Raw genomic sequence first — 24320 nt, forward strand, 5'->3', positions numbered from 1 at the left:
AACCGGTCGTTTTGGTAGTAAAATTAAATTGATTCTGAGTAAGTCTAATTTTATTTCTTTTACCCATTTGAAATGGACTCACACAAGCAACACATTCATGATTTAAAAATTTTAGTTTTTTATTGATATATATATATATATATATATATATATATATATATATATATATATATATATATATATATATATATATATATATATATATATATATTATTGATCATTGTAAGAAAAACTCAAAATTTACAAAAGTTAACATATATTTACAACTTTTTAAGATTAGATTTAGTCATTCTTTGACTTCTTTTTTTCGGGCTCTTCATCTCCATCATCAGTATATGTCTGTTTCGGTTGTGTGTTTTTGTAAGCAGGAGTAATCCAGTACGGATTTTCCTCGGCTTCTTTCGCATACTTTAAAATTGCTTCCCTGGGATCTTGATCATCTTCTACTCTTTTGCTCAATCCCAAATTCCTTATGACATAGCTGCTGAGTGTACCTCCACTAGAAGCCACTCTGCCACCTTGACCAGACGTGATAGGTAGATCAGGTCTCTTGGATTTCACTGGATCTAACCTGTAAAATAAATTAAAAACATTATTATTCGATTTTGAAGAATGCATTATTGTATAAAAGAAAACTTTGGTATAGTCCGTTCGCTTAGCTTGACAATATTTTGACAGATTGTCGGAAACTAGACCAATCAAAATAAGAATTTTTCGTCACAACTATATAACGGGTTTAACAGTTGAAATTCGTAGTATGAGACTCTAATCTAGGGAATAAACAATCAAAATGTTAAACTCATTATTTAACTCACAACTTAAAACCTTGTCTATTTAGGAATTTGACGTCAACAGACAACTTTTTTGGAAAAAAAATACGCAAAATGATATAGGCTAAATTAAAATCGGTTAATAAACAAAAAAGGTATTGCAAAATGAACAACAAAATCGCTGTTTTTGAATATTGTTAATCCCTTTTTGATTATTTATTAAATTTTGGTTAAATGTATCTAAACTTGAGAGTCTTATCGTGTTTGAATTGTGTGCAAAAGATGGGCAAAATCGGTTAAATAGCAAAATTTAATTTTTTTATAAGATTTTTTGAAAAATGAGCGAATTTCTAAGGCCGGCCCAGATAATTTGACTGAATGGATCTCAATAATTTATTTTCTTTGTTAAGACGAATAAAAAATTACATTTATGTACAAAAAATAATTTAATAAATAGCACTTTTTAATCTTATAAACATTTACAATAACTCCTTAGAATTTAGTTCAAATTAAATTGCAAAAAATATTCGGAAAGTTGGTTAAAAACACAACTTTTTAAACAAAAAAAAAAAAAAAGATAGGTCCTACGACCCTTAGTATCCAAGATAGCTTCTTTTTTTAATCATTGTTCGTTAATTAACAACATTAAGGACTGAAATTAACCAATCTTTTATAAGAAAAGTCAAAGTTTTTTGACAAAACTTTTGCAAAAAAAAATTATTGAAAATTGTTTAAACAGGAGCGTTGTAAACAAAGAGTACTTTGTGTTCCAACTAGAGTAAAAGGAGTGAGGCTAGCAGACTGAAGGGCCAGCCTCGCTCTTCAAACAAGTCAAAACAGTTTCAAAATTGAGCGCTCGGAAAAAATGACATATCTCGGGATCTACTGGATTAACCCAAAAAAAAAAATTGGATGTCAAGGGAAACCTTAGAATTAGTGGAAAAAAGAAGAGTTATGCTACAACATCCCCACAAAAACGAAGCCACACTCAGGAAATAGCGGAACTGAACACGAGAATAAAAGGTATGTGCACCAGAGATAAAAACAGCCATATAAATAACGTGTGTCAAGAATTGGAGCAACATGCAAACCGCCATGAAAGTCATGAACTATTTAAAAAAGTTAAATATTTGGCCCGACAGTTCAAGCCACAACTTCAAGCCATTCAAGACCGCAATGGAGAAGTAAAAAACCGAAATAGAGAGCATTGCAGAGACATGGAAAAATTACTGCTCAGAACTGTACAAAGACACTTCAAAAGATGCATCAGTCTCACAACACAAGAAACATGCAATCAGAGAGGCAGAACCGATAATCTTACGAGCAGAAGTAGAGAAGGCTCTTAGTCAACTATGAAACAAAAAATCTCCAGGGATCGATGCACACCAGCGGAGACTGAAAGCAATGGGCGGATACTCAAAGCGTAGATGTAATACTGGATATGTGCAACATAATATAGATCACAGGTGAATGACCTGATGAGTGGTGCGAATCAACATTTATCTCTATCCATAAAAAAGGACCACTAACCGTATGCAGCAATTACAGAACTATTGTCTTTATTCCTCGTGCAAGCAAAGTCCTGCGACATATAATCAATGAACAGCTAAAGAACTTTCTATTCCCAGAGATAGCCGAAGAACAATGCAGATTCGTATCAGGAATAGGAACGCGGGAGCAGATACTGAACACCAGACAAATAATAGAAAAAGCGAGAGAACACAACATACCAATACTACTCTGTTTCGTAGCAGCGTTGCAACGTAATCAACGTTTTTTTAGACAGTTGGAACTGCGATTAGTGAACCGAGTATATTAATAAAATATCACACTAAAAAGTAAGACAGATCAACATCTTCAATTACATAAAACTAGTGATTTTTCCCGTCGTATGACGGGAGATACAATCAATTGACATCTACAAAAAAAAAAATAAAAACGGCGCGTGCGACCAAAATGAATACTTTTGATAGGGCGTTATTACAATGTGGGTTAATGAAATTGTACATCTGCATATTACTGATTTTTTTTTTTATTAACAAAATCGCATCAGCCAAATTGGCTATTAGCGAAACAATGATAGTGAACAATAATTTGTATTACATTTATAATGTTAGTTTAGATAGCATTTAAAACGTTAATTGAGCTTAAGAAACTTTTTATGTTTGAAATATTGTACTGTAGACCTAAAATATCACTAAGTTTGTTTGGTATATTGTACAACATGCGCTTTGGCGTTAGTGCTGGACATTTCTCTAATATATGTTTGGTTGTTAATTTTTCATCACAGTTGTCACATCTTGGTTCTTGTTTGTTGGAGAACACGTAGCTATTAGTTAATCGCGTATGACCCAGTCGGAGTCGCGTTAATATTACCTGGTCTCTCCGACTTGTTGGTAATGTGGGCCAGGGTTTTATCGATTTTTTAACATCGCGTAGCTTGGCCGATGACACTTTCCACTTTTCTTCCCACATATATCGCACTTTATATTTAACCGCCGCTTTCACGTCCGCACTCGTAAATGTTTTAGTACACTCCGCACTATCACTACTTGCAGCTTCTTTTGCAGCATTGTCTGCCTGTTCATTTCCTGGGATTCCAATATGGGATGGTATCCAGAATAATATAATGTTTTTTCCATTCAGTTGGGCGGTGTGGATTTCTTCTTTTATCTTGATGACTAAAGGATTACTTGGATAGACATATTGGATTGACTGTACGGAACTTAGAGAGTCTGTGAGTATAATATAATTGGTATTATTGGATGTGTTGACAGCAAGGGTGGCCTGGTATAGAGCATATAGTTCAGCAGAGTAAATGGTAAAAAAAAATAGTAAAGTAAAAAAAAAAAAAATTTTAGTAATTTTTAAAATTTGTTATATTTATATAGAATTTATTCACCATTATTAATTTTATTTTATTTTATTATATTTAATTTTGTTTATTTTATTTGATTTTATTTAATTCAGTTTAACGTTATTTAATTTTATTTAATTCTATTTACCATTCTTTAATTTTAATTAATTTTAATTTAATTTAATTTTAATTTATTTTGGTAAAACGTTGACGTTTGTTAAACGTTCTTTTATTTTTATAAAAAGTGTATATGTAAATGTAAGTAAATATTACCTTACAATTACAGTACCCAACCTATATTTTTTCCTAATAAACCATGGTTTGAGACAATCCCATACATAGATAGGCGGCATATTACTACCGTTATTAGAATGAGGACTGGTCATTGCCTGACAGGAGTACATTTATATAAAATCAACATTCGCGATAACCCATACTGTGAATGTGGGCAAATGGAAACACTAGAACACATATTTTGGGAATGCCCAATAAACAAAATAAAAGATTATGATGTCTATCAGGAGCTAATCAAAATTAATATTAAAACTCCAATTAACATACCAATGCTTTTATGCGATATTAACCGTAAAATTATAAAAATTCTTCTCAGATTCCTACAGATCAACCATATAAAATTATAACCTTCATAATAACCTATCCAATATTAACATTTAAACCAATTATAAGAAAATAGAAAACATAAATAAAATGTAGATATGTAGATAAAATATCTATTTTCACTGATAATTGATAATAGGGCATGAGATATATTCTCAGACTCACGACAGTGGTTTGCTATCAGATAATAATAGATAGATAGACCGGTAAACAGGTAGATGCAATATACACAGATTTTTCCAAAGCATTTGATCGTGTAGATCACCAAATACTTTTGGGCAAATTAATTAATGTAGGCTTTCATGTCAGGTTTGTTGAATGGATTAAAAACTCTATATCTGGTAGAAGTCAAACAGTCAAGATAGGTTGTCATTTGTCTGACAGTATCTCAGTAACATCTGGAGTTCCTCGAGGTGGCCGCAGTTCTCCAGTTCTTTGTAATATCTTCGTTAACGACATCACTTCCTGTTTCCTAAATAGCAAATGTCTAATGATGGCAGATGACATGAAATTTTAGAATATTATAGACAGCCTAAAAGACCAAGCTTTGTTGCAAGACGACTTAGAACGACAAAATTATTACAATCAGAACAAACTCTGATCAAACAAAACTTAAATGTAAAATATGTTGTTTTATAAGTTTTTGTCGTAAAATCAATAGAAACGAAAGAAACTATACTATTAATACTCAGCCACTGAATTATGTTTCTTCTATTCGAGATTTAAGTGTTATTTTCCATGAGTTTCTGTGACCACATAAACACTATTTCAATAAAGACATTAAACTTCTCGGTTTTGTTACTAAGACTTGCAAGTATTTCTCCATTGATTCAACAAGATTAGTGTATTGTTGCTTAGTTAGAACTATTTTGGAATACTGTTCAGTTATTTGGTCACCCAATTTTCAGAACTATTGATAAGTTAGAAAGAGTCAGCATACATTTTTGAGATATTGTGCTTACCATGTTCACACTACTATTGAAAATCATGATTAATCCGCTATCGAACAACGATTATCTTTATCCTCACTCAAGAACCGTCGTAATATGGCAGGAGCTATATTTATATTATAAGATCCACCAAACCTGTTAAGGCACTCATTGTCCAAACCTGTTAAGTCAGACTAACTTTAATGTTCCCCATCAAGCTCTAGGTACGTTACCACGATGTTGTCAATATAACTTTCCATAATCTATGGTATTCACAATCTATTGGATAGCTACATGGGGCTATTAAATGATCTCGATTTTAATATTTTCAATATAACTTTAACTTGGTTAATAAGATCTCTTGCGTTGTGATATGTATATTGGTATTGTTGAATTTTGTTCTTGTTATATTTTGTTTATTTTTTTTTAGAATGTAAGATCTTTTTTTAGCATCTAAGTATTAGTTCTTATTAGTTCTTATTTTTTAAACTTTTTGATATTGATTTTATATTATTTATAAGTAATTTCAAGTTTTGAATCCTAACTGCGATATTGTATATTGTAATTTAAACTGTAAATGTAATTGTAACTGTATTAAATAAATAAAAAAATCTTAAAAAAATTTCAACCAACCTATCTTTCTCCATTTGCTTTCGGCTTGTCTTTCTTCTTTCTTGCCTAAACAACGGCAAGGCGTGAGGCGTGATGATTTGTTGAGAACTAACAATTTCCGAATGTTGAGCTTTGCGATGATGTTTTATGACACATAAAGTAGCCCCTCTCAAGCTTTTTCTTTCGTCGTAATAACATTTTATAAGACCGTTGCCGGTTCCGACGAAAATTTGGTTAAGCTTAGGATGCCAGGAGAGTTTTATTGTATGTGAATCTGTAATTTGCATTCTTCTGATGAGATTGAACGTTTTAGTATCGTAGAAAAGTACGACGCCGTTTTTCTGACCTAAAAAAATTAACTATACATCTGTCTAGAAAAAAAATTATTTGATTTCAGAGTTTTCAAGTTTAAGTAGTCTTTTATATGAAATATAAATATAAGCATATATATTTATATACATACTTAATTACAGAATAATGCATTATAAAAATGTATGTGACAAATTTATCAATAAATCAGAACATCTATTACCATTTACTACTTTATATATCATCATTAACACCTAAATTAATATAAATACTAAAGGTTATTGACAATATAAAAATGGCAACAAAAAATATCAAAACTATTTCATCTTTATATTCTAAAACTAAATATCCTATAGATAAATTAGATAAAACAAATGTAGTATATAGCATTAGTTGTACTCGGTGTGAAGATGTGTATGTTGGTGAGACCGGGAGAAATCTATCAAATCGTATTATTTCCCACAAGAGTGATTATAGAATAAAAAAAACCATCTTGTGCTTTGGCAGAGCATGTAATCAACAAAGAATATATTATGAATTTTGATAACATTAAAATTTTGTGTAATGAAGGTGATAAATTCAAAAGGACCTTTTTGGAAATGGTTTGTATTAGCAAGAGTGATAACAATTTAAACAAAAGATTAGAAATTCAAAATCTAAGCAAAATTTATAATTATATTATTTCTCTATAATTCATTTATAAAACCAACAAAATATCACATTTTTAATTTAATTTTCCATATACTTGTTACATTTTTCAGGTATCTGTGAATAATAAATAAATCTTCTTTTTTATTATTAAATAACAAAGAACATTTAACAAAATTGTATATATATATATATATATATATATATATATATATATATATATATACGAGGCATGTTTTTTAAGTAAGTACCGTTTTGCGATTCCGCCGCCGCACCGCTACGGTCGGCGTTCCGCGCATGAGCGCTGGTTACCTACATCTCTTGTCTACGTACTGACGCCATTACAGTCTGATTCTTCATTGTATACTTGTTTACTCCCGTGTTTAAGATGCCTCCAACAATCGTGAGTCACGCTGATTGTGAAGTACGGGCTGTTATACGATTTCTTAGTGCTAAAGGCGTAAAACCGATCGATATTCGTCGTGAGATCGTTGAAGTTTACGGACAAAACATTATGAGTGATGGAATGGTAAGGAAATGGGTGAGAGCATTTAAAGATGGTCGCACAAATGTGCATGATGAAGAACGGAGTGGGCGTCCTTCGGTCGTTAATGAAAATTTGGTGAAGAAAGTGGACGAAAAGGTGAGAGAAAACAGACGCTTTACAATTTCATCATTGTCCGACTGCTTTCCTCAGTATTCTCGTAGTGTTTTGTATCGCATTGTTACCGAGAACTTGAATTACCGGAAATTGTGTTCACGTTGGGTTCCAAAAATGTTGACGGATTTGCACAAAACCCAACGTTTAGGCAGTACATTGACTTTCCTTGAGCGGTACCACAGTGAAGGTGAAGATTTTTTAGACCAAATTGTTACTGGTGACGAAACGTGGGTGGCCTACGTCACACCAGAATCGAAACAACAATCCATGGAATGGCGACATTCATCATCACCCAAAAGAGTGAAGTTTAAGCAAACAATTTCTGCCCGGAAAATCATGTGCACAGTTTTTTGGGACAGAAAAGGAGTATTGCTAGTGGAGTTTCTGCCTCGTAATGAGACAATCAATGCAGCGTCATATTGTGAGACATTGAAAAATCTGCGTCGTGCAATCCAGAACAAAAGACGTGGCAAGTTGAGTAAGGGTATCGTTTTGCTGCATGACAATGCCCGTCCACATGTGGCTAATCAGACCAAAGATCTCATCAAATCATTTAAATGGGAAACTCTAGATCATCCTCCATACAGCCCTGATCTGGCGCCCAGCGACTACCATTTGTTCCAGCACTTGAAGAAACACCTGGGCGGTCAGCGTCTTCAAGACGATAACGAAGTCAAAACATTTGTGATGCAGTGGTTAACAAGTCAAGCGGCAGAATTTTATCAGGAGGGTATTCAAAAACTGGTGCCACGTTATGAAAAGTGCCTCAATATTCACGGAAATTTTGTAGAAAAGTAGATTAAGGTACAGGCTTTCATGTAAAAATAAAATTGTTGCCATATCTTTGCACGTCTTTTTTTTAATTCCAAAACGGTACTTACTTAAAAAACACGCCTCGTATTTATATATTATATATTTATATATATATATATATATTTATATATATATATATATATATATATATATATAAATATATTTATATATATATATATATATATAAATATTTATATATATATATATATATATATATATATATATATATATATATGCACAAAACAGTCCTAATATTATTATGGGACGAAGAAATATGATATTTATTAAGCTTGAATTTACAAAAATTACAAATAATACTAAGAAGTAAATTACTGCTTGGTCTGTAGCTTTAAAGTTAATAAAAAATGTAGAAAAACTGTATATATTACATGCTTTGAATCTAAATACATAAATATTCCATAATTTATGACCGACTATTGATAATGTTTTCTCATGTACCTTCTTTATAGAAAAAACTTGAGTGGACTTCGTAAAAACTTATAGTATATAGTCATAATATTTTTTAATAAGAGTACATACCCTTGTCCAACGATAGTCCAGTCGCAACCACAGCATCATTGGGACTAAAAATAGCATCAGTCGTATCATACCTAGTGTACAAATTCTTAATTTCATGTACACTCTCTTTAAAATTCCTCACATCCCACAATTTCATGCTCTCGTCACAGCTCCTTGTCAGTAAATGATCTCCTCTGTGTGAAAAACAGATACTAGTAATTTCAACAGGCAAATGTGCTTTCCTGATTTGTTTGGCTGGGGCTACAGAACTTTTTCGGAAATCCCATAGTTGTAACGAACCATCTGCGCATCCGCAAGCTATTACTTTTCCTTCTCGGTTGTAATTCACCGCAGTGGGAGAGACTTTTAGTCCGTTTTGGGCTCTGCATTTTATAATTTGTTTATGTTGCTTACCACCTATAATAAAATGTATTTTTGTTAATGTTAAGAAAACGTTTTATTACTTTACATTAAAGTTGCATTACAACTGTCATATCTCGAGTACAGACAGATATACCTATTTTAGATAGCTTGTAATACAATCAACGATGGGCAGAGTTCGAGGCACACAAAATGAATGAGCCGCGTTGCTCAGAGTCGGAGAGATGTGGTAGTGGTTCTTTACATTTCCACTATACTTCATTTCACGTTAAGAACGGATCGTTTGGTTAATGCAGAGCAGTGTTGCCAAAACTCTCAGGCACTTGTTGCTACTAGACTGCCGATATACGAGTCATTGTAATCAGAGCCGTATTCAGCACTGTGTAGATGTAGTTAACTTAATTTCACTAATAAGCGGATACGTCTACTTGATTACAGAATAATGCATTATAAATATTGTTTCTTTAATAGACAGATGTAGGTATGTAATTATTACAGGTGTGATAAAAATAGTTAAATTTTACTATTGTTTAATATTAGGTACATGTTTATTAATGCTTTATATAAGATTTAACTAAAAAACAAGTGCATCTTTTATTTTATTTGCATGTAAATAATAACAACAATTACTTACAAAAAATGTTTCCTTGTATATAATATGTATGAGAACTAAAATGACTATCTACAAAGTAATTGTAGAGCCCATTCTTACATATGGAGCAGAATGTTGGCAAATGACAGTAAAAGGAAAGAAAAAAGTTGACACGGTTGAAATGGACTACCTAAGAAGAGCTTGCCGTATATCAAGAGTAGAACGTATACCTAATTCTGAAATTAGAAGAAAAACAGATAGAGTACATACAACTTCTGAAAGAATAGAAACTAGACAGTTAATATGGTATGGACACGTACAGAGGATGGACGACAACAGATGGCCAAAAAGAGCTATGGAATACAATCCAAGTAATAGAAGGAAACGAGGAAGACCAGCCAAGTCTTGGATACAAGGTGTTATGGAAACCATGAAAGATAGAGCCATTGATGAAGACACCTGGAGAGATAGAAAAAGATGGCGATCGAAATGCGGGAAGCGGCAGAAGCTGTAGGATCCCCGCTTATATATATATAGTATATAATATGCCCTTATAAAGGATGTTATAGTTTTTGGAATTTTCGCACTATTACCTAATTTTCACTTTTTGCTGGACTATCACTTACATACTTTTCGGATTTGGAACTTTGTGTATGCCAATTTTCACACTATCAGATAATTTATTTAATGCATATTAACATGATTCCCATCTTCTCTATCATCGCTATTAGTCATCGCTCACTGTCATTGCTATCATTTCCAACCGTCACATTTATTACCACAGGATCAATATGGTTCATCAACCCGTCAATAACCCAAAATTTTTCACATTTCTTAATAGCATGTTTACAATTGTTTTTCCAGTTTTCCACTGTTACTACACCAAATGTATTTCTTATTAATTGTTCCATTGCAGAGGTCTTAATCTCTGTGTTGTGTGAGGCAATATGTCTTTTGACTTGACTCCATACCTTATGGAGGTAGTCTCAGAATGGCAAAATTTTTCTCTTTGCACATCTCGTCGCTTTTATATTTTATGTATTCTTCTTTGAATGTTTTTACGACTTCCATAAGCTCTGATTTTAAATAATCTTCTTCAAAAAAGATATCTTTCTCCAGCAACCTCCTGCTGTGAATAGAATAAGATGGGTCAATGTGATCGCCAACATCTCTAGAAGATAGGCATATTTAGAAGAGGCAACCATGTCTTAATTTGATATTTATTAAACGCTTGTGTCGGAATCGCTTCTTCTCCCCTCGAATGGTACGAGGAGTTATCTATCACCACAATAGTTTTCCTTAAAACATTGTTCAAATATGGGACCATCCATCTCATCATGATAGTCCGCTGAGTTTTTTTAGCTAAAATCTAAAAAGCAGCACATTCCATAAAGCCGAATTCACCACCCGCATACACTATAACAAATCGGGGGCCTCGTTGTGTAGGCTGTTTTAGACCTGTTGACAAACCCTTAGTAAACGCATCCCTGGCTGAAGTCGCTGAGAAGTCCTTCCATTCTTTGGAAACACTATGTACGACATTCACCCTTATATTATGCCATAATGGGTATTAATATGTATGCCATTTAATTTGTTAAATTCGTATTCGAGTTTTCAAAAACCGCATATAGGGTGATACTCAACTATTGGTAATTACTCACAGAAATAATACTGATTCTGAACCCTGGCAAAAATCAAAATAATGTCAAATTATGCCGACTAATCAGTTTATTATCTATTATCTTCAAAATACTTACGAGATTGCTGCTACAAAGACTAAATTCTAATCCTGATACTCAAGAATGGATACAACTAACCAGTTTGGCTTTAGAGACAACACTCCACTGTTCAACAAGTGTACAGAATTATTCAGAATATAAACCAAGGATTAGAAGACAAACAATGAACATAAATCAGAAAGTTTCCCCATCAAATACGGTGTACCACAAGTAAGTGTTATTGGCCCACTCCTATATGTACTATACACAATAGACTGTTACTAGAGAAACCACAATAGGTACATTTGACGATGACACCGCTATCCTTGCAAGGGACGCAAATCCAGTGAGAGCTTTCACTCCAAAGTCATTTGGATCAAATACAAATATGGCTGCAAACATGGAAAATCAAAATTAATGAAACGAAATATGTACAAGTTGACTTTACACGAGGAAGCTCCAGTGCCCACCAGTGTACCTAAACAACATACAAATACCACAATCTACATACACGAAATATTTAGGAATTCACCTAGACAGAGGACTAACCTGGAAAGAACACACAACCAAAAAAACGCAAACAAATTGATTTAAAAGTAAAAGATATTTACTGGTTAATAAGTAGACAGTCCAAAACTTCATTAAAAAACAAACTTCTTATTTATAAAACAATCATAAAATCCATCTAGACATATGGGACGGAACTATGATGATGCGAAAGCAAGTCGAATATGTCTATTATACAAAGAAGTCCATTCAAAATACTCAGCATGATAACAAATGCACGATGGTATGTCCCCAATCAAACAGTACACGACGAAAACGTTAAAGATGGCATTCAAAGACAAAGCATAAAAAAGAATAAATTAGAAACCCACACAAATTTGCTAGTTCACCCACTACTACGGCCACATACCTACAAAATGGTTGAAGAGGACTTGTCAAGGTCGCCGCCGTGTCTGCTTGAACTGAAACCTGTTGTGACATGAATCTCATTCTTACCGGATGCTTCATTTCGTGTGTTTTTTGTGAGCAGTTCGATTCGATATGGTTTTTAGATGCAGTAATACGTAGTGCCAAACTTTTATTTCATTTGTTTAGAAAGTTCAGTTCAATGGCGAGCACAAGTTCAAAACGAAAGCCAAAAACGTTGACTCTACAAGATAAATGGGATATTATTAAGAGATGCAAGTGTGGTAAAACTCCGACTGCGATATCTATATTGTATGATATTGGACGAGCTACGGTGTACGACATTATGAAAAACAAGAACTGAAATTTTTTTAAATCTGTAGAGAATGATTCTAAGGACAAAAAAACCCTTAAAATGAGTGAATTTCCTGATGTTGAAGAAGCTCTGCACATCTGGTTGAAGCTCCTATTTCAGATGACATTTTAGAAAAGAAAGCTCAGTTTTTTTATCAGGAATTAACGAAGAAAACTAATTCCTGAACAACTTTATAACGCTGAAAAACCGGTCTAAACTGGCGGCAACTTCCAATAAAAACATTTATCACTTTAGAATAAAAACGTTTTTGGTAGAAAACTTCAGAAAGAACGTCTCACTCTCATGGTATGTGCGAATGCATCAGGATCCCACAAATTGAAATTGCTAATCGTGGGTAAGTCTAAAAAACTTCGTACCTTCAAAAATGTTAAAATTGAGAAGCTACCAATTACGTAGGACATGTGGCAAAGCCGTGCCTGAGTGACAAAAGAAGTTTTTCTGGATTGGTACAAGAACAGCTTTGTTCCACAAGTTAAAGATGAGCCAAGAAAACAGAAACTGCCAGTGTAGCTCTCCTCTTGTTAGACAATGCTCCAGGACATCCTGATAAGGACGAATTAAAAATCGAAACTGCCGATGGATACACTTACCGAAAAATACTACTGCAATGATTGAGCCCATGGATCAAAACATTATTAAAACTCTCAAGGCACACTACAAGAAACAACTCCTTGTGGATATTGTAAGTCAACCTAATGCTGGCATCACTTCAATTTTGAAAAACTTTAACATCAAAGATGCGATTACCAATGCTGCGTTTGCCTGGCAGCAAGTCAAGCCTACTACACTGATTAAATCGTGGAAGAATATTTGGCTCAACAACCCACTCCTTCCAATAGAACTTAACAAAGAATCCAATGACCAACCTGTACAACTTGTACTAGATGCTGCCCTTTAAATTTGCTTAGATATGACCATAATTCATCAGAATCAAGAGAAGCTTTACAAGAGTGGATTTTAGATGACAATATTAATGCTGACTTAACAGATGAAGACATAATTAAAGAAATGACAGAATCTGATGAACACATGACCTAGGAAGCACAGGATGTAAAATCTTTCACCGTCAACTGTGACGATGCTATATTGGCTGCAAACACTTTGATGCGTTGGTGCGAGGAGAGAACATACGACTTTGAAACAATTTTGATTTTAAAGGAGATGCAAGAACAAGCAATGACATAGTGTCTAAACAAGAAAAAGCAAAAGACAATCACAGATTTCTTCAAAGTGTGAGCACAGTACATATGTATTTACATACGTCCATAATTAATCTACCTTAGTTGCGGCATTTATTTATTAGTACGTATAATGTTTAACATAAATTACTTAAACACTGTGTGTACATTCAATTTATTAGCTTCAGTATTTCTTTTAATACACATGTTTTAATTAGCCGAAATGGGTGTTTCATTTGCATATTAATCTGGATAGCATTTTACTCATAACATTTAAGAATATTGTAGGCTACTGCTAGCAAAACAATGCCAAATATATAATCACTTTCGGTAATCCGAACACTTTTGGTAATCCAACATCCCTTTGGTCCCCTTGCTTGGATTATTAAGGGACAACTGTATATGAATTTTTAATGTATTTTTGTAGAGTATATATATATCTTAGAATCTTAGCAAAATTTACAATTTTATATTGACTTTTGACTGAGCTATTTTGCATCTCAGAGCTTTCTTTGTTTCTTTCCTTTTTTTGAAATTTCATTATTAATTGAATATTTGCGATCAAACTGCAATTACTAATTCATTTTTGTTTTGCTTTGAGTTGTTTTTTCTAAACCTATTTACTAAATACTATTTTCTTTCGATTGCTTATGTTATAATTTACATTTTTAATTTCCCGCTAATTTCAAGTTGGTAATACAGTTGGCAGTACTAAAAATTCACTAACAGTATTCTGTTAGACGTTATTTTCAAAGTTGTTTTTTGTATTTTCTCCAAACTATTTAAACAATAATTATCCACTCACTTTCTCTTTCTGCTCGTGAAATGTGACTGAAATCAAGCCTACAACGACGACTGTTTTAACATGTCGTCCTTCATTTTGTTTTTAACTCTTAACGTTTTTAGTAATTTTTAAAGTGTTTTTTAAGTTTAGTTGCAACCTCAGTTTTATCATGTTATTTAACGTTGTTGTTTATGCCACGAATCTTACATTCGGGTAAGTTTTTTATAGTTTTTTACAGCCTTTTTGGCACCATTCAGTTTGTTACAACATAGTAATTTTCTTTGTAGACCTTGATAAAGGTGGCAAAAAACCACCGAAAGCTTGGATTCAGAATAAATAGTACGCCTTAGCAAAGCTCTATTTTTTATTGACTACCACACCCAAAAAGAAAAAAGTATTTACATATATTTTTTCCAAACTAGTCAAAAAACTTTGGACTACTTTTTCTTATATATATATATATATATATATATATATATATATATATATATTCTATATATATATATATATATATATTCTATATATATATATATATATATATATATATATATATATATATATATATATATATATATATATATATATATTATCATCAGTGGTGCTACAGCTCTAGTTGAGCCTTGACCTTCCCCAGTCTATTTCGCCAGTCGTTTCTGTTCATCGCCAACCGTTGCCAATTTGCCGCGCCGATTTTCCTTGCGTCCTCGTCCACACCGTCCCTCCATCTCAGTCGTGGTCTGCCTCTACTCCTATTTCCCACTGGGACCGATAATAGAGTTCGTCTGGGTGGGTAATTTTCATTTGCTCTTGACACATGTCCAGCCCATCTAAGCCTACCTATTTTTATGAAGGATATTACATCTCTACCATTTACTATTTTTTTATACTTCTCGTACAATTCGAAATTAAATCGCCTTCTCCAAATACCATTCTCACAGAATGCGCCCATTATTCTTCTTAGTATCTTCCTTTCGAAGACGAGCAGAAGATTTGCGTCTGTTTTGGAGATGGTCCATGTTTCTGACCCATATGTCAGCACTGGTAGGATGAGTGTTCTATATATTATTAGTTTGGTTTTCTGGCTTAAATTTCTGTTTTTTAGCTGCTTGCTTAGTCCAAAATAACATTTGTTTGCTAGCAGTACCCTCCGTTTTACTTCTTCAGATGTGTCATTATCGTTTGTTATGAGAGAACCCAAATATGTAAACTTATTTACTACCTCAAAATTATATTGGTCTATACTGAAGTTTTCTTCGGCGTTTCTAGCTCTATCTCTGTTATTTGGAATAGATGCTAACATTTTGGTTTTTTCCTCGTTTATTTTAAGGCCCATATTTTGTGCGGCTGTCAAGAAGGTGGAAGTCATCTCTTTAAGTCCTCGTGTAGTACGTGCGATCAAATCCAGATCGTCAGCGTAAGCCATAATCTGCGTTGATTTATTAAAGATTGTTCCCCTATTGTGTAACTCGGCATCTCTTATAGTCTTTTCTAACGCTATATTAAAGAGAAGGCACGCCAGCGCGTCTCCCTGCCGCAACCCTGCATATGTTTCAAACGCTTGTGACATATCGCCTTGTATTTGCACTCTGCAGATCACTTTACTCATATATATATATATATATATATATATATATATATATATATATATATATATATATATATACTTATATATATATATATATATATATATATATATATATATATATATATATATATATATATAAAACCCAAATTTCATAGATTTATCAAGAACATTGATAGAAAAATTCAACTGCAACAGAACATATAAATATAATAATTTCTGTCACCTACCTTCATAGAAGTCCCAAGTTCTTACTGTCCCATCAGCACTGGTTGTTAGGAATTCTTCCTTAATTATAGGGTTCCAAAGTCCAGCCAACAATCCTGCTGTGTGTCCTTTGGTTCTTGCCTGGTCCGTTATATACATATCACCCTTAACAGTTTCTAGTTTTTCAAAGCCATCTCGGTCTATTACTTTAGCTTGACTTGCGCCAGATATGACTAATAATAGATCACCTGCAAAATGTCTTTATATAAACATCAATTTGGACATCAATATTTTGAGTTTAAACATTTTAATGATATACATACAATGTTTAGCCATCATTTTCACAATTTACAAAGACTTAAAAATTCGGCTCGATCAAAATATGGAAAAGAATATAAAAAAAATCTGCTGGTCATACTGGTTTCTATCTTGGTCATTGTTAGTTTCTTTGAAGTAGAGCTATTCTTAAAAAATATCCACAGGTATTAGTTCTGCACAACCTAAATTAAATAAGTGCATTAATTAAAATTATTAGGTTAAAATATAGCACTGGTTCTGTTGCCTCTCTTCTGTTCTGTATAAGGCAGAAGAAATAGGTCACTACCATTCTAGAACAAGTATACTACTCCTGCCGTATTAAAAGAAGACTAATATTATTATGTATATTTTGTTTAATCATCATTATATTTGGCTCGGCAATTCTTTGTGAATCCTGGCCTGCTTCAAGAGAAGGTTCTACCACTGTTCAGTTTCTGGCGAAATGTTGCCATCTTCTGATTTTTAAAACCCCTAAGTCTGTCTCAACTCCATCCAACCACCAAACTGGCCGTCTTCTTCCAACAGGTGTTGCTGTGGTTAGCTATTTAGCGATCGTGTTGTCTAGCATCTGTATGATGTGTCCAGCCCGCCTGAGTCGATGTTTCAATGAACGTTATGACATCTAATTAGGAGAGAGAATAATTCAAATTCATTCTCTCTCCTGTTGCTGACAAGAATGTAGCATAGAATAATTTTTAAATAATTTTAAACTGTTTGTCCTTGTTTTAGTGTAGTGTTATGTACAATTTATGTTTAATTTCATGTTTATTACATTCTGCGCTTGCTGGATAGCCCAAATTTGACGAAATGCCCCTGATAATGCTGTAGAAAGCGAAAGTACTTGGGCAAGATTTGATTATTAAAATTGTGCTCGATATTTGCCTTTAATTTTTAAAAGTTCATTTATTTAAATGACTAATAGGTACATATTTATACAGTTTTTTTCAGTTTTCCGCAAAAATGATTTTCATGACTTTTTTTGACATCGATCCAACTAGTAAAATATTTTTTTGTAAAAATTATTATTTCTTCACCGGAATAATTTCTGTCAGCGGTGATACACTCATTCCAACGCTTTTATAATTTTTCGATGCCGCCCTTGTAAAACGATATACTTTTGCCTTAAATATAGGCTTCAGTTTCGGCGATTACTTCCTCATCGGAGCGATATCTCTTGCCACGGAGCATTTTTTTAGATCAGAAAAAAGGTGGTAATCACTAGAGGCTATATCTAGGCCACACAGTGGGTGCGGAAGCAATTCAAAGCCCAGTTCGTGCATTTTTCTATCGTTCTCATCGTCCTGTGACATGGTACATTGTCTTGGTAAAAAAACAATTTTTTCTTGAACAAACGAGGCCTTTTTTGCGATTTCAGTCTTCAAACGCTCCAATAAACTAATATGGTGGTTGCTATTGATTATTTCTACATGTTTCAAATAGTCAATGAAAATAATTCGTTGCCGATCCCAAAATATAGAGCTTTCCGACGGTTTGTTGCGTTTTTGGTCGCCTTGGACGGTTTTCTCTGGGTGCTATCCACTCAGATGACTGCTGATTTGATATCAGAGTAAAGTGATGGATCTATGTTTCATCCATTGTGACACACCGACGCAAAAACTCAGACTTATTCCGATTAAACATGTCCAGGCAGCGCCGAGATTCATTAATTCGTTGATTTTGCTCTGGTGTGACAAAAGCGGCAACCATTTGGAAAACCGCTTTCTCATGCACAAATGTTCATGTATAATGATACATGATACACTTTGATAACTTTAGAGTGTCAGCTATGTCTTCCAACTTTACTTTGGGGTTTTCCATAATAATTTTCAGCATTTTCTCAACGTTTTCATGCAACGTTTCAATGCATCAAATCATCACTTAATGGTTGTAGTCGATCGAGCAGAGTTCCAATAACACTTTTTGAGCCATTGCTCAGTTTAGACAGTATTTTTTCCCATCAAATAACAGTGATAAATCCACACACGAAATTGCTTTGAATCCATTGTTTATAAAAATTACAACAGTAGCGTCACTTCAAACACTGTAACTCATTAAATAATAATCTGAATGTTATCAAATTTTGACAGTATGCTTTTACAGGTTAGAACTACTGAAATATCAAATGGAAAATCATTAAAATTGCCATCTCATGGTTAGGACCAGGACTTATTGACCGATGTATTACATACTATGCATTAAAAAAAATTTGGGTTTTAGAATTGTTTTTCATATGACATTCAATTACCTGTGCTCGAATAGTGTAAACCTCGAATAGGATGATTATCAGCTGGTTGTAATGTTCTGAAGCTTCTCATACCTGAATCCATACCAGCAAAATCCCAGAAACTGACATCATAATCTATAGATCCTATTAAAAAAAATTTAAAAAGTATTAAAATATGATACAGATTGATAACTAATGTTAAACAGTTTTGTGTTTATTAAAGTCAGATTCCACTATTTGGAAGAGTGATTTTCTCATTTTAAGGCGGAAAAATGTGGAAAGGCGTATAAAAATCCAGTGGCGTACACTCATTTTTATTTCAACGTTAATTATATTATATTTTTTAAATATTATTTGTTCGAAATATGCCACAATATATTTATTTACAGGCTTTTAGAGACGTTTCAATCTCTATATCCAAAGACCGTTTTCAAAGGTATAAATGAAGGTTATATTTATTTTATTTGTTTATTATTATTATATATTTATATAGCCTTATATTTTTTTTTTCTAACTTTGAAAACGGTCTCTGCAATATAGATCAAAACGTCAATCAATTAAACATGTAAATAGATATATTGAGGCTTATTTCCAACATTCTCCCTAAAAATACAGAATGCCACAAGCAAGACGCTATAGAAAAATAAATATAACTATCATTTGTATATTTAAAAACAGTCTCTGGATATAGTTAAACATATGAATAACTATTTTGTGGCTTATTCCCTACATTCCCCTAAAAATACAGAATGGCACAAGCAAAAAGCTATAAAAATAAGTAAATTTTCAGAAAGCTTATGGATGCTACCCGACTGTCGCAGAAGTTACGCTAACACGTCTATTGACGTGACCCGTCCTTAAAGAGTTAAACAATTAAAATTTTTGTAAATAAATTTTAAGACAATTTTCACACCACCCCAGATGAAGCTTTTAATCCTATAAACCAGCTTCTCCAACTGTATGACCTTCGTTAATCCAGGTTTCATCCAAATAATATATCTTTCGACCAATATTGCGAATTTTGGGTATTTCTTCTAAACATTTTCTTCTCCACACAATAATTTCATTTTTTTCTAATAACACTTTTTCTGTTGGGTTTTACATATCGAAAGTTCATTTCGCGCATAGTCCTGATTAATACTCTACGAGATATCTTGGGTAAGAAGTCATCGTTTTCGAGTTCACTGAAAAAAAGAAATTTTTTTCAGTGTTGGAATTTTACTCCGAAAATAAAATGAATGAATTTTTCGATGTATAACATTTCTTGTCTCGTCATCCAAAACAATGTTTTTTCTACCTCTAGTTTTACCTTTTGACGTGACAACGTCTTAAATTAGGTTGTGGCTCGGAGTCATTCATGAAAAAGTGTAACGCCCGCTCACGTCTGTTACGATGAGTCACCGAACGAGAGAGAGGCCCGCCGGACCGGCGAATGCCTTGCGTCTCTCTCCCACTCAAACATGATCGGTCCACTGCGCGCGCAGCACTAGAGAATTAGGCGCGTTGAATCGGTGCGTGCTTGTGTCTCTGTCTTTCTCGAGCGTTCTTGGCGTTCAAGACACATTACAGCAGAAACACTTCCTTTCATTTCATATTTCTCCTATCATCGTCCTATCCTCAACAAAATCACTCAAATAGAAATTAGTTAAGTTTAAGTTTACATGTACAATGTTTTAGTAAACAAAATATATTTCTATAGTTAAAATTTGTGCAATTCTTATTTTCATTCAATTCCTTGTTCCTATTGTGCAATTTAATAATATTCATATCAATAAATATTCTACCGAGAAAAAGACGTTGTCACGTAAAATCTTCGCCCGTAAAACCGACTTTACAGGCAACCGCTTTTTTTTCTTGCTTTTTATTTTCCTGTGTGTTTTTAAGCATACAGTAAATATAGCTAATGGATACTTTTATTAAACTGCTACAAATGTCAAGCTGTATGCCATTTTTCTGCAGACTGTTCCTTCATAAACGTTTTGTATCATTACCTTCTCTTCTGACCTTAACATTTTTAGTCTTTTTTGCAGCTTTTCATTTTTGGAATCAACATCAGAGTTTAGCTGTCTTCTCTTGGAACACCTCGGTTGTTTGAATATAACTAAAAATTCACTATAAAACGACAAACTCCAATAACACTCTGTTTATCACCACAAACTTCAACCGCACAAAATATAATCACAAAATGTAACACATGCACTTCCGCCAGCACCGCCTATGTAAATGAACGTTTCTTGCTTCGGCACGTGCGGTGGTGTTGTCTTCGCTATGTTTTAAAATTCCTAAGTTGCCAAGTGTTTGAAAAGGAATGGGAATGAAATGTAAAATATCGATTTTTATTTTATAAACTTATATGTAAATATGTAATGAAACGGAACATATAAATAAAATTTATTTCATTACAATTTTGTGCTCAATTTTTACTATTGAATTTTTTTTTGTATTTTTATGACGGTAATAATCACTGCATCGAAGAATTCAGGTTTGTATGACAATAACTGCTACTTGTGAACAAGAATCGGCTACACTGTACAGCAGCTCGTGGTTAAGTCTGCTATAGAGAAGCATAAATAAATGTACTAATTATACATTCTGTGATTTCTTATGAGAAAACGCAAATTAAACAGGTATTACATTTCGAGGGCCGCTGTGTACATTTAAATTTGAGTATATTCAGTGTTTGAATGATAAAATCACTCTTCCAAATAGTGGAATTTTATTTTAGTTACTTTTTAAAACTTATGCTAAATGTCATATACACGTTGTGCCACGACGAGATTACACTATCCACTGTACAGCAGCTCGTGGTTAAGTCTGCTATAGAGAAGCACAAATAAATGTACTAATTATCTAATTATACATTCTATGATTTCTTACGAGAAAACGCAAATTGAACGGGTAGTACATTTCGAGGGCCACTGTGTACATTTAAATTTGGGGATATTCAGCGTTTGAATGATGAAATCACTCTTCCAAATAGTGGAATTTTATTTTAGTTACTTTTTAAAACTTATGCTAAATGACGTGTGCCATGGAGCTTACACTATCTATATATCAGAAACTACTTACACAATATTTATGAAAATTGGTTTATAGTTATTATAAGCTATGTCAAACTTGAAGAAAATATTTTAACAGATATGCTACTTTCGGTTATATCACAAATGAACATCAACTTTATTTTAAATGGAACACCCTGTATATTATTGCATTTTTAGATTCTGCATAAAATTCTAGAAAAAAATTGTATAAGGTACCATAGCTCAAAACTTCATATTTTTTGAGTTATTCATCTTTTTTCAAAGATTTTGACAGATATTGTATATGTGGCACACCCTGTATATAATTCAATTTTAATCTGCAACTTAATAATTCCAAGTAAAAGATGCAATAATGAATAATCGTTTACCATTATTAACAATTATGTAATTATAAAGCACATTCATTCAGAATGTTGAGAATTCTATGGACTGCCAGGGTCACCAATGAGGAAGTGCTGAGAAAGATGGGTTGAGACAAAAATATTGTTGAGAACAATAAAATTATGCAAGACTGCATACTTTGGACACATACTGAGAAATGATAAATATAGTCTTCTGCAGGTTATCATGCAGGGTAGAGTTGATGGCAAAAAGGGAATAGATAGAAAGAGGAAGCATGGCTGTGAAATATTCGAGACTGGACAAACATGACTGTAGACGAATTATTCCACGTTGCAAAAGATAGAAAAACTTTTAGAAATGTGATCGCCAACCTCCGTTATTGGAGACGGCATAGGAAGAAGAAGAAAGCACATTTGTGAGATAAGAAAATGATATTTGATTAAGGAATCCATAAAAATGGATTAATTTCAGGATTTGCATTTTAGTAGGTTAGAGTTCCTTCCAATGTATACATCTTAACATATGCACAGTGATTATGAATGTTGCATATCTTCTAGTGATGGTCCTCTTTTTACACTATCTCCATCTATCGCTATTTGGGGTGGCACATTAGCATTAACAACATTCTTGGTTAATAACTCATCAACTGTATCAGTCCATTTTGTTGGTGATTGCACTCAACTTGTTCCCCCTTTTCCGTAAACTAGTAGTCTCTCCATATTATTGACAAGTGTTATATATCCAAAGAATGTTAATATTTTTGAATATATGGAACTGGAGAGACATTGTGGATTGTTATCCACAAAAAGAAATGTATTTATTCTTCTGCCTATCCAATGAATTCAAAGTATTCTCTAACACCACATCTCAAATGCATCAATTCTTTTCCTATCTATTGTTCAGATGGTCCAAGTTTCAGAGACATAGCTAAATATTGGGAAAACCAGTGTTCATACAAGATTGATTTCAGTGATTTTTGTTATGTGTGTATTTTTTTTATATGTTAGTGAGGTAGGACATAGCAATTGTACCCATCTATATGTGTCATCGAATTTTCTTTGTTGCTGACGGTGCTACCTAAATGAATGGAATGTGTCTTCTTTTTATTAATTCTAACTCTAACTCTTAATAGTTTGTCTTATCAATGTAAGCTACATAATATAGAGAACTACAAATAAGGAACCATTAATTTACCTGATGCAAGTCGAGCACCACTTGGATCTACACAAAGAGCAGTAACAGCTTTAGTTCCATGAGTCATTTGTGTCTCATGGGAACAAGGAATAAATAAACTATCATCTTTTACAGCATCTTCTTCATCACTACTATCACTGTGTTTACTTTCCTTCTCCTTAATTTTCTCTTGATTACCAGAAAGCAAATTTTCGGGTACTGGTGGTCCTACAAAATCGTCTTCACTGTCGCTATCACTTTCTTCTAATACAATATCTTCTTCTGGTTTTTTAGTTATTTCTCGAGCAGTTGCTTTTACCTGTGCAATCATATCTTTAATATCAAATGACTTGGCCTTTTTGCCAAAGGTTGATATACCCATAACATTTTTTAATTGCTGTGATTCTGTATCGTCGTCTAGGGCTTGAATAGCTTTTGGGGGGCCAAATGTTCCAAATGAACCAGTGGCCTCAATTTTTTCGGAATTCTGGCTAAAATTAGCGCTAATTTTTCCAAAAGTTATCTTTTTATTCATTTCTGTTTTTATTGATTTATACTATTACATGTACCTAAACAAAATATTTTACATTTTTGTTTACAAGTTTACAATTTATTTAACCAATAAAAGGATTTTGACGTTTTCTTCTTGTTTATGATTTTAAGATATCTCTACTTTACATTAACCAAAACCTAGGGTGGATGTAAAATATGGTAGGTCTAGACGGGTTTCCTATTCCTACACTAAAATAAGTAGAG

At 33.0% G+C, this 24320-nt stretch overlaps 1 protein-coding gene across 1 annotated transcript; it reads right to left on the reverse strand.

The window, feature by feature from the left end:
- Window positions 1-239: 239 nt before the first annotated feature.
- Window positions 240-24202, reverse strand: LOC140450282 (gastrulation defective protein 1 homolog). Its single transcript, XM_072543811.1, has 6 exons — window positions 23586-24202; window positions 19030-19152; window positions 16490-16714; window positions 8758-9153; window positions 5808-6132; window positions 240-571 (listed from the first exon to the last, which is right to left on the reverse strand). Exons 1-6 carry the CDS (start codon window positions 24097-24099, stop codon window positions 283-285), a joined length of 1872 nt encoding a protein of 623 aa, XP_072399912.1. The 5' UTR covers window positions 24100-24202; the 3' UTR covers window positions 240-282.
- Between the last annotated feature and the right edge of the window lie 118 nt (window positions 24203-24320).

This window comes from Diabrotica undecimpunctata, chromosome 9, assembly GCF_040954645.1.
Source record: "Diabrotica undecimpunctata isolate CICGRU chromosome 9, icDiaUnde3, whole genome shotgun sequence".
NCBI lineage: Eukaryota > Metazoa > Arthropoda > Insecta > Coleoptera > Chrysomelidae > Diabrotica > Diabrotica undecimpunctata.